Here is a 12,585-nt window from a genome sequence, read left to right as displayed (position 1 = left end):
CATGACACAGGGGGAAGCACTGGACACCTGATTTACTTCTCCCAGGAAGCACTGCAACAACTGAGTTTAAAACTCAAATGACATTTTGTCCAGGCACAATTTGCACAGTAATGTGGTTTCCATCAGGCCTAATCACAGCAAGGAGGAAAATGAAAGTTTGTTTAGGTGGAGACACCTGCATTCAGGTTGCCATTTTGGTTGGGTGCAATTTGGAAATTTAGTGGTCTCAAGGTCTCGGTGATGCATTCCTGATGCAAAAGGAAGATAACGTTATTTCCTGTCTTCTGTTCTTTGTGTCTTTTAACCATTTGGATGGTAAGATCCTAAAACTGAGGACTGTTTTTACATTCATATTCAGTGCTGAGTGTAACAAAGCCTCTGAGCTGTTGCACCAGAGTGATAGGGATGACTCCCCAGGTGGGCAAGCGGAATGCTTCATGGCTCCTATGTCCTAAGTCAAAAAATCCAGGTGACAGTCCAAATCTGTGTCTGATTCTCACTGCTTCACATACATTTTCACTGTCAATGCTCCTATGCACTTGCAATTCTGCTGGTAAGAGAAAGAATTTTTCTTACAGATTCTTCCATTTGCAAGCTAACAAATTTGTGAAGGATAAGCATTTTCTTGCAACATCATCACTTTAACACTCACGTCTTATTAATTAATTAAACGATTTTATTTCTGTGGAATATTACTGAGGGTTTAAGACATTATTTTTTTGAAAGATTTCCTGCCTCAGAGGCCTTCTTATTTAAATGAGACATGAAACAGACTTCAACAGCCAGATGGAGGAGCACAGGCAACCAGACACACAATCCTGGTCAGGATGACTGTCAGTGGTACCAGTACCTCCACTGTTTTAGCACTGCAACTTTTAGGTAGGCCTGGCAGTGAAGAAAGTTTCTGTGGTGAGACAGAATAAAGGAAAAAAATGTGTCTGTCTGTTAATATCTATTACCAATTTATTCCCATAGACAAAGAAGAGATTGAAAGAAAATATGAAGTTCTTCCTACTGGTAGAAATTAAATTCAAAACAAACAAAAAGAAACAAGCAAACAAACAAAACCAAAGCAAACAAACAAACAAAAAATCTCCTATGGAAACCCAAACAAAATAAAACCAAACCACACCAAAAAAAACCCCAACAAAACCAACCAAACAAATAAAGAAAAAAAGAAAAAACACTAAAGCACATTCAGTTCATCTGTGGTCTTGTGATCCATGTAATGCTAATCCTCAGTTTTATCATTCACTCTCCAGTAGAAATTTTTCTTTCAACAAAATTAGTTTTACCTTTCACTCTAACTAAAAAAAATGTTGCTTTCCAGATTGCATTATGAATTAGGTGATGTTATGAGATTTTTGTTTTTGCATATATTTAAAATACTACACTTAAAAATTAATTCTCAACATACATTTTTTAACTTACCGAAATAAATCACAGAGCATTTGATCACATTTAGTCAGTTTAAGGGAATCAGAAGAGACTACCATTTGTACATACATTGTTGTACATATTTTGGACCAGATCCTCACAGGTAGTGAGATACACAACTGCTGAAGCCTTTGGCTTCAGCAGAGATGCAGGCACTTGAAGAGAAGTGAATTTTCTAGGAAAATTTGTTGATCTTGTCTTGAAAAATGGATTAATTAAAAGGTTAAAGTGATATTGTTAAGACTGGTACAGTGATCTCTGTGCAGATATGTAACATACTCTTTAAGATGTCTGATGTTTCCAAAGAAGAAAAGCCACTGCAGATTTTAATATATGCATTTGTGTTTCTGTTTACTTTTAGGAAACTATGGTGAAAGTGGAATGGAAGCGTTCAAAGATATGGCTGCCAAGGAAGGGATCTGCATTGCACACTCCTACAAGATCTACAGCAATGCTGGCGAGCAGAGCTTTGACAAGCTGCTGCGAAAGCTTCGGAGCCACCTGCCCAAGGCAAGAGTGGTTGCCTGCTTCTGTGAAGGCATGACTGTGAGAGGCCTCTTGATGGCTATGAGGCGCCTGGGACTCGCTGGAGAGTTTCTGCTGCTAGGCAGGTGAGTAATACTGTGCAGTTATAGCCAGCTGTTTTAGTCAGCAGGGCAGAAAAAGGAAGACAGTCCAGTCAAGTATACATAAAACACAGACTCATGGCCTTTCCTATACCTGTACGTATCTAAAAGATAGGAAGAAATGTCAGCTGTGTCGCAGCAGTAAAAACGCTACAAAGACATACATCATTCTCATGACATGCCAGGCAAACACAAGTCTGCTTGGCCAGTCTTAGCAGCATTGTGGAAGGGAAAGCTGGGGCACAAATCTTTGGTCTATATCACCTGCTTTGTTCACTGCAGTTTAAAATGCATAGTGTACATATACAGCCTGAACCTGTGTTTCATTCCAGTAATTCTGTGTTAAGAATTGCTGATATGGCCTCTGGGTGTACCTGAAATAGAACTTCCTAAAACAAAGTTTGCTAGCTATCACCTTTTCTTCCTGACCCAATGTGCTGATGTGCATACTCTCCTAAGGGCAATATATAGGTAATCCTTTCTCTTAGCTGAATGATATCAGTGTTTTTTCCTAACTACCAAAAGAAGAAAAGAAAACTCACTTAATGTGTGTTCACCCAGAAGGAAAAGATCCTGGGCTCATAAGCAGAGAAGTAAATTATTCATGTGAACCCGAAGGGATCTTTGCATTTTCCCCTTATTCAACAAGTGACTCCTAAACAAGACAGGAAAAATGATGTATTGAGCAAAAAATGAAGTACACCAGGAGTCAACTAATGTGATTCACTGCCTTTCCAGTGCATTATTAGAAGGATGACCTGGTGTTGCCCCAAGCATGAACCCTACAGGAGCACAAGTAAAATGGTGTCAGTGAAACCAGAAGTCATGGTGGGACCTGCAGGGAAAGTTTGAAGGACTGCCTTGGACAGCTGGGAGACTGAGTCTGTCCAACTGGGAGGACACCAACCTCTGTTCCCAGTCTGCCCTGTTGCATACAGCTGCTCTTCCCCCTTGGGCAAAGGGGAAAACAAACAGGCAAAAACAGTGACTCTTGCCTCTGCCCTTACTCTGTAGCATCAGCCTGCATTTTGGCATTTAGAGATGGCAATCCCTTAATTCTTTCTCTGATATATGGCAACTGTCTCCACCCTTCTTTTCACATACATTTCATCTGTAGGGTCTTCCATGGACTAGCTTGGTCCATTTCTGGACTGACACCTAAATGGAGCACAATCCTCAAGGTGAGATTCACCTAAACATTTATGCACTTCCATGTAGCCATCAGGATCCTCTCTACAGTTAATCGAACAAAATAGGACCTTCTTAGGACCCTTGTTTGTAATGTGTTTCAAGTAGCTCAGAGAAATTATGTTCTAGAAAGGAGCTTGTACAGACTCTCTTGATCACTAGCTTTGGTGGAAAAGCCAACTTTTCAGTTGTTCAGAGTAGATTGGAACAAATGCCACCTCCACTATCTCTAGCTGAGTCTGGTCCCATAGGATGTTTGCTATCTTCTTCTGTCCCCAGAAAAAAAAGTGTCAACTATCTGCAGCAGTATCCAAATTTAGAAGCCAGTAAGCATTGTTTTCAGAAAATATGTTGGCCCTTAACTACTCCAGACTCCAAACTATAAATGATTTTGTTTGGGATTTATGTACAACAGTGCTAAATTTAGCCCTCTGGATGCTTTTATGAATAAAGACTTCAGGAACTGCTGACTGTGAATAGGAGTGGAGCAATTCAGATTAGCTCTTTCAAAAAAAACAGAGTCTAGAGAGAACAGCCTTTGAGACTTTGCTTGGGGTTTTTGTTTGTTTTGTTTGTTTTATTTTGTTTCTTTGTGAAAAATACTGGTTTCTAGCTGCAGTGGGAATTATTATGAGTAATTATAAGAAAGTTGTTATTTAGTATATGACTTCCATTGAGTAAATTGAAAGTGATAGCTTCTCTTAGAAGCCTAAACTGTAAAGTCTTTCAAATTGAAACAAAAATCCTTAATTCTACCTGACCATTTGGCGTGTATCCATGCCTGTGGCAGAACTACACAATTTAATTGTGAAAAATATAACACGAACTGGAAGTGTTTACAAAGAAAGAAAAAGAAAAGTGTAGGAATTTTTTTCTATTCTTTTTATTTATTATCAGAGATCCCAAGGTAATGGCTGAGAAGTGGCTACTCAGACATAGTGGATGTCCCCATCCACTAAATACTACATCAGACAAGGACAGCTGGAGAGATATAGTCTCTCTCCATATGGCTCTGCACTTCAGAGATCCCAAGGATCTTGAGGCATCCCATATTTTTCAATAGATTTGTTTCCAATTTGTTATCAAACTTAGCTATAAGACAGGGAAAAATAAAAAACCAAACTAACTAGCTAGTTTTACCCACTGAGGACTTTTGTTAGGCTTTGAGCTGCCCTTAGTTTATAGAGCAGTTTTTTATGTTTCTGCCACACAGCAAGAATCATGTGTAGGGTGTGGGAAGTTGTGGAGTGACAATGTCCCACAAAAATGTTCATTCTCACAAAAATGTTCTCCTTCCAATATGGACTATCTCTAGGCTTTGCGGCAGAGGGAAAAGAAAAAAAAGCTAAAGAAAAAGCAGGGAACTTGGAAGAAAGCTTCTTGATGTAGATGGGGTGTAAGACAATAATATCATTGTCCAGTGATTACCTGAGTTCCTGTAGGGATTTGAAGCTCTATTTTCCCAGATCTTATACAAGCAGATTATATTGGGGACCTTTTTGTACCTCATTTATAGGGGGAAAAGACAGTAGGCAAGATTTTGAGAAGAACAGATGGTTCAGAGTGCTCTAAGGGGAAAGAGCTACATCTGAAATTTAAGAAGGCTCATGAAATTAATTTTTCTTGCAAGGCTATGCAGGAAAATGGACTAGGATAAGATTTATACTTTCATTCATTGTCTGATCCTGAAGTTGCTCTGGGCTGCCCATTCAACTGAGAAGGTTATAAAAGGACATTCCAAGTGTAGTGAGAGTGCCTGTCACTGAAATGCAATGGGCTCACAAGAAAAACTCCATCTACTAATGAATACTTTTTTGTTTCTCCACAAATGCTTCCGTCTTGTTAAGTGGAGAATTATTTTGTTTCTTTTCCAAATGCGCAGAAAGAACTAAAGTCACAAAGCCACCCAGTAGCTTTATGGGAAACCACAATAAATCAACATTTCCACTTCCTCTTAGCTTTCCTTTTTGTTCCATTTTTAATTTGGATTCATCCGTGATATTTTCAATCTTAAGCCTTGCAAAATATTGGGATTTTTTGAAGCTATGGATTTCTCACAGCATCTGTTTTATGCTCAGATAAACAGAAAATGGATTGGCCAAGGAGAGTGCATAGCAGATAAATTACCTTTTACAGCCCCAAGGGGAGAAAGAAGATATCTTTCAATAAACGCTCCACTCTTGACCTACTATGCAGTTTCTGAAATTGCATTGCTTGCCTGTGACAGATATGAAAGGTGGCATGTCATTAATGATTGTAACATTCCAGAGCTTTTTGATTCATGGAAAACATTTTAAATGCTCACCAAATATTTACCTCATGCATCTTGAAGAATTGGACTTAAACCTTAAATATAAAGGTGAGTGTCCTGACTTTCAAGTGTGAAAAAAAATGTTATTTTAACTTTACCATTATTCAACTTAATTGAGATATGGACACCAGGCTTCACCTGTTTGTCCTCACTGCTTCTGTCATCCACAGGTCATATGCCAGGAGATACCCTTACAGACAAATTTATTCGAGAATAAATAATACATTCACATAGAAGAATAACTTTATATCTGTTATGAAACAGGTTCCATAAGTAACTATGGAGTATTAATTGTGTAGATATAACCAGTTTGGTTGTATATGACTTTCAGCTTTTCCTCATTTTCTGTAATATTCAGACCCAATAGCTGAAAGTTTCTTTCTTGTGGTATCCTCACCTTCATCCTGCTCCTCTTGACTCTTAGTTTCTGGTCTTTGGACAAAATGTCTGTGTTAACTCTCTACAAGGATAATTTTATTTGATGCCTTTCATCTGCAGGGATTCCAAAACATCTCTCAGAATGACTAAGTATCTTAGTGCTAGGTCACACGATTCTTCATAACAAAATAGAAACTATTAGCTGCAACAGGAATTATGAGTATTGGATATTACTGTCCTAAATAAAATGGGTTCAGAAAACACAATGACAGCACTGAATAACTATATTCTCTTTTTGCTTGCTGGAATTAATTTATCTTACATCAACTAACACTTTTGGGATGGGACTCGGCATGGTGCTGGTGACAGCAGTTGGGGATTGTTACCAAGCAGCAGTTGAGACTCTGTTTTGGGGTAGAAGAACATTAAGATTCATGGATGTAGTCACTATATGTCTTTTACCTCTAGACAAGAGAACTTCTTCTGGTTGATTTGTTTATTATTACAAAACAGTTATTGTACGAACCTAAAGAGCAAAAGACAGAAATTTTGCAAAGAATTTGTGATTCCAACTGCAAGACAGTTTTTTCTACCTAAACACGAAGAGAAGGGAAAGGACAAGGGCATTGGAATGGTCAAGCATTGGAACAATTCCCTGCCCAGGGAAGTGGTGAAATCACCATCTCTAGAAGTGTTCAAAATGTGTGTGCATGTGGCACTTGGGGATAATGGTTTAGTGGTGAACAGTTGGACTTGATAATCCTTAAGGTCTTTTTCAACCTTAATGATTCTGTGATTCTAAAGGGAAAGCAGAGGTATACAGAGATAAAAAAGGCTTGCTAAATGTCTCCAGCTTCCAAAAAACATCCTGCAAGCAGTACTCATCTTCAGGAAATTATTGGCACTTCCATTTGCTTCATATGTTCATGTATGCATATGGTGTGTCAGATTTACTACTGTATTCACTTTCATATCTGATTTAAAAAAAAAGTTAATTAAGATTATCCAGACTTTCTGTTGTACTAAATGATAAAATTATACACAATGAAGAAAAACATTTATCAGAGATGGAAATATGTCCCTAGGCTGTAGTACTGATTCTGATTTTCAGCTGTCCAGCTGAAGAAATGTGGCCAAAATTTATCAGTCTGATTTAATCTCTACATGACTCTTAGATACTTAACTGAGCAAGGAGTCACAGAAATAATATAAAACCATTAATTGGCTGCAGTATCTATAGCAAAGGAATGCAAAGGAATGGGACGTCCAGAGCCGCAGGGCATCCCACAGAGTTTCCATCTTGTTTGAAGTACAGTCAGGACTTGATGACTACATGCTGTAATGTCCTTGCAAAAATGAAGAACCACATCCTGCATTTTCAGGATTCACTCTGCTCTGTGATATGTGAAAGTCTGTCCATTGGGCTGCCTCAGGCTGTTCCTCTGAAGCATGCCATGGCTGCAGAGCATGCCCAGATGAAGGTGGCTAAGGGCAGGACACCACTTCTAGCAGTGTGATGATCACAAGAAATTGAAGTGAGGCTCTGCAAGAGGGAAGAAGGACCAATGAAGCTGTGCCCATTCTTCTCAGAACAACACAGACATTCTCCATCACAAATCACTTTTTCTAGTAAGATATCTGCCTACCTCCTGAGGAGATGGATTGGAGGAAATTGTTATTGATTCTATGAGATGTTGCAGCAAATGAGCTAAGTAGAAGGTAAGTAGTAGAGATGAGGATAAGGAGGGAGAATAAAATATGGAGAAGCATTTGTTCCTGGGGGTCCCAAAAGTAATTCAGCTGATAGGAAACTCAGCAATATATATGAAGGAAAGCTGGTTAGCAAATAAAAAGGGCAACTATAGCTGAAGGAAAATTAAAGCAAGATAGATGATCTGAGGGAAATGAGTTCTTCTCAAAAGTTTAATAAGAAATCTTTTGTGAGATTTTAAAAAGTGTCTGTTGGATGAAGAAAAATCTAACTGCAGAGGATGTAGTGATTTCCTTCCTGAAAGTACGCTGTGTGGTGTGGGTTAACACACCTTTTTCTATCGTTGTACAAGTCCAGCTGGTGAAGAATTTCTTGTAAAAAAATTAGGATATGAAATTTTGTAGAACTGAAATGTGCTCTAAATTAATTTTTGGTTATTTGTGCTGCTTCAGGGAAGTATTAATCAGACAAAATTCTTCTATCTAGAATAGTTTTTACTGTCTAACATTTGACAAAACTGTGGAAGATAGATGCAAGATAAATGTGCAGATCTCTCCTCCAGGGACAAAATAAGCAGGTGAAAAGGTACTTTTGGAGTACAATAGTGCAACCCTAACATGTATGAATAGTCTGATCCTATTTCTTCAATCCACAGTAGCCAGGAGTCTGGTGCAGCCTCACCTGAATGCTGTTTCCTATAAGAAAACTGTCTGCTGCCCACTCATTTATTTATCTCTGTTCTCTTGTTCAGGCATCAATGTGTAACCCAAGAAAGCAGGTATCATTGTATATGTAGTAATTAAATGCTCTGTAAATACCAGCATTAAGTCAGAATCTTCATTGATACCTGGAAAACCAGGAACTTAACAGCAAAACAAAACTTTGCTTTCTGGAGCTGTAAAAGAGATGAGGGAAGTGAAAAGTTTTCTTCCCTCCTGTATCCAGAGTCTTTAGAAATAAAGCAAACTAGAGGGTAAAAAATCACTTGATTTTGAACAGGAGCTCTGTGGTCTCTGTTTGAGGCAGCCTCATGGCTCAGAGACCCTCAGGGTGAGAAATAGCAGTGGTGTCCTGCTGCAGATGGAAGCAGTGAAGTGTTGATTGAGGCTGTTTGTGCAGTGAGTGAAAAAAGCATAATTTCCTTTCCATGGTTCAGACTCTACAAGCTATGCTTGAGGATTTCAGGGAGACAAGTGAGGCAAACATATTAAACATATACACTGAGAGCAAATCAATCTGCCTGACTTTTTAAACTTTCTTGTATGCCTTTAAAATCCATTTGGCTTTTTTTCTTGACATCTATCTGACCTGTTTCTAATAAATATTGCATCTTGCAGTCCAATTTCACAGTTACTAATACAGATCAGGTAGTGGGGGATGGGACTAAGCTCTACACCTCTTTGGAAGGACGTCTTCATTTTGCTCTTTCAGGAATGATATGTATTTCTTGGGGTGGGGAGTGGTGGTGGAGGTGTGGGGGTGGATGTCTACCATGGCATCAAGCAAACAATGAAGAATTTCCATGTATTGGCACATAAGCACACCTCCTACACATCTGAAAACGTAACGTTAGAAAATACTCTATTCAATCAGATCAAAGCTCCACCAAACCAGTGTGTTGTTTCTGGGAGTGGTCTGCAGCAAATGAATGGCAAAAAGTGACACCAAGCAAAGTTCTCCTGGAGAATTTGTGGTTTCTTTGTAATGAAAGCCCTTGTGGTCCTCTTTGTGGCCCTCCTCAGGACTCCCTCTAACAGGTCCCCAACCTTCTTATGTTGGGATCCCAGAGCTGCAAGCCACACTCCAGGGCTTGCAGATGAGAGCACAGTAGAGGGGGAGAATCACTTCCCTCAATAAGTTTTTTCATGCATCCTCACCATGCTTCTTTTGATGCAGCCCAAGATAAGTTTGGGAGTTCACATTGTTGGGTCATGTTGAGCTTCTCACCCACCAAAAACCTCAAGTCCTTCTCCTCAGGGCTACTCTCAATCCATTCTTTGCCCATCCTGTGCTTGTGCTTGGGATTGCCCCTTGCACTTGGCCTTGTTTATCTTCATGAGGTTCACACGGGTCCATCTCTCAAATCTGTCAAATTCCCTCTGGCTGGCATCCCTTGCCTCTAACCTTTTTGTGACATGACAAATCATGTGTGTGCAATTAAATTATTTACTTCCTGAAGGATCTGCTCTTTCACACCTACAACTGGCATTAACAGCCAAAGGAAGATAGCTTTGTTAGTTAATATATTTGAGTAGAGCTGTGCCTCATCACTGTAGAAAAAGACAGTGGCTCAGGATGTCCTTCAAGTCTTTTACTTCTGCACTGGTTCACCTCTACCCATTCATGCTTGATCCATCTTTGGATAGATCTGCTTAAAATCTTTCAAAGATAAAAATTACACAGCCCTCTCAGGCAACTGCTTTCTATGCTTAACTACTCCTTATACTCTTCCTAATGTTGAACCTACAATTCTTTTAAGCCCATTACTCCTTGTCCTACACATGGGAACAAAGGAAACCGTTTCTAAGACTACAATTTCTATATTTGAAGGCTTATGCTTACCCTCGTTCTGCTTTGACAACTTTCAGTATGAACAGAAAACGTTTTACACTTTGGAATAACATGAGATCTCTATTATCCTGGTGGAAATGAGGCACGAGGCAAAGTACAGAAAAAGAGACGTCAAACAATCCTGAAGAATTATATAAGGTTTATTTTCATTGCAAAATGACAAATTCATGAGATGACCTACACTGCTGAAAAATAGACAGTGTGGCAATCTTAAAAATAACTCCATATTGCCAACAGACCTGTGCTTGCAGTTCTTGAAAGCAAGTCAGAGGCTTTGCTGGGAAACTGTGTTCATTTGTGGGTGCCTCTCTGTTCTCACACAAGAGATGTACACTTCTGACTTTATATTCGAATTAGAAGCTCTACTGTATTCCACAGCTTATTAAAATTCAGAATGGGAGAAGCCTATGGGTGGCTGACTTAAGACTGTTCTCTTCAAATATATCTTCTGAGAGTGATAGGCAGTGATCACAGAGAATTTTCTGATGCGAGCCTATTTTGAGAATGAAAAAGACTCTTCCAATTCTAAGAAAAGGAATCAAAAATACCCTTGGAACAATGAAGACATTTTCTATTCAAGTCTGAGAAAAGATTAGATGCTTTCTTCTCAAAAACATAAATTTAAGAGGTAAAAATAAATTAAAATCTTAAACCCCAGCATTTTTATTCCACAATTTGCTGTAGACTACATGGTAAAATGTAACTTTTAAAACATTAATACTAAGACTAAAAATGTGATCCAGTATGTATTCATAGAAAAACTTAAAGGTAGTTGGAACAGGATGAAAATTAGCATTATGCTTGAGATTTTCCGATCTTTAGAAAAGCTACAGAATTTTGATTAATGAAGTTAAGTGAACCTGAAGTGGTCTTTATTAAAAAAACCCCAATCTTGTTTCTGCTCCTTTAGAATGAACACTGTGACAGATAGAGGTTTGCTGTAAGGTACTGATTAACACTTAAGATCTATTTCCTTTCTGCTGTCCTTCTCTGTAACAAGTGGGTACGATATTTTCTGTGATTTCTTTTTAATTCTCTCTTTTTCTGATTTATCTGCATCATCCCAGAGTCTACACCCAGGACTAGTTACTCGCTGAACACACACAAACCACACACACGTCTGTATACAGAGAAGGTATTTGTGAAAGGGAAAGACCCAAGGGTTTGTAGCTCCGAGTAACTCTGTCCTGACATAGAGCATCTCTTCCAGATCATGGGCTGCAGGAACAGTCTCCTAGCAAATCTGCCCTCAATTCTGTCCATGTCTTAGTTTCTTAGTTACAGAGATCCTTTGTGTAGGTAAATCATAGAAAAGTGTGTAGTTGATAAAGGGGAAGAAATGCTGGACCACTTGGATAGTAATTGCCCAGTTATCCCAGCTTCACAACTCCTTTCATGTGTTCCATTTTTTGATTCGGGAACTGTGGGACTCTGAAAGGCAGGCAGATTCTTTCCGCAACTTCACACGTGAGATGATTTAGTTGTACTTAAAACACCTGGAAGATCTAAACATAAAAACATTACCCACAAAACAGAGATTTATACAGATGAACCCATCTCGCTAACAGTGGTGAGTGGTTATGGAAGAGTATTACTTAGAGTAATGAAAACTTCTGACTTGTAAACTTGTGGTGTAATTCATTTTTCTATCACTCTATTAAAGTGACAAAGCACACACAGCAGCACATTTCTCCCTCACTATGGCTGAACTGATAGTTTCTAGTGAAGCCATTGTCTCTCCAGAGGTTAAGGCTGAAGGCAACTGACAAGGTGAATGAAGCACCGAAACTCACTAAACCTCATTCTGGTGGAATTTAGTCCACTCCTGCCTTGAAAAGACATTAAAAATCATGACAAGAATATACTACTACTTTCAAGAAGACCAGATAAAAAAGCCTTATTTCAAGGAATAAGGCCCAAACTGAATTTGGTTGAGCCTTTTCATATTAGAAATATGTAATAACAGAATTGATTAAAGGAACGGTATTTTAATTAGGAAGTTAAAGTTAATAAAATAAAGTCTATATTTGCTAGGGGGTCATACTGTTCAACCTTTATTCATGTTGATTACTGACTATGAAGGAGGTGAAGACTGAATTATAATGAGCAAATCATCTCTATCCTGGGGGAAAATATATAGTTATAAAACATGGTGATTTAATACATTTTAACTGGTATGTTGTTAAGCATTCTGTGTCTTGAAGTGCTGATATGCACAAATCAGTGTTAATCTTGCATGCTGACTCTTTTGAAAAATGATTGGCTAATTATATGATTATGCGATTTTTAATATAGTTCTACCAATGCATACAAAATGGAACATTATTTCTTGTATCCTAGGAGTTAAAACAAAGTTAAATACA

General features: G+C 38.5%; 1 protein-coding gene across 7 annotated transcripts in view; it reads left to right on the top strand.

Moving 5' to 3' along the window:
* GRM5 (glutamate metabotropic receptor 5) overlaps positions 1 to 12,585 on the top strand; it is a 248,284-nt gene that overhangs the window by 109,177 nt on the left and 126,522 nt on the right. For all 7 annotated transcript variants that reach the window (XM_048294511.1, XM_048294510.1, XM_048294512.1 and 4 more), the window contains one exon: positions 1,799 to 2,048. In XM_048294511.1, the coding sequence (XP_048150468.1) occupies positions 1,799 to 2,048 (250 nt within the window). The remainder of the gene's footprint in view (positions 1 to 1,798; positions 2,049 to 12,585) is intronic.

Source organism: Corvus hawaiiensis, chromosome 2 (assembly GCF_020740725.1).
Source record: "Corvus hawaiiensis isolate bCorHaw1 chromosome 2, bCorHaw1.pri.cur, whole genome shotgun sequence".
NCBI lineage: Eukaryota > Metazoa > Chordata > Aves > Passeriformes > Corvidae > Corvus > Corvus hawaiiensis.
The sequence above is the reverse complement of the archived record's forward strand: the minus strand, read 5'-3'. Positions and strand labels throughout refer to the sequence as shown.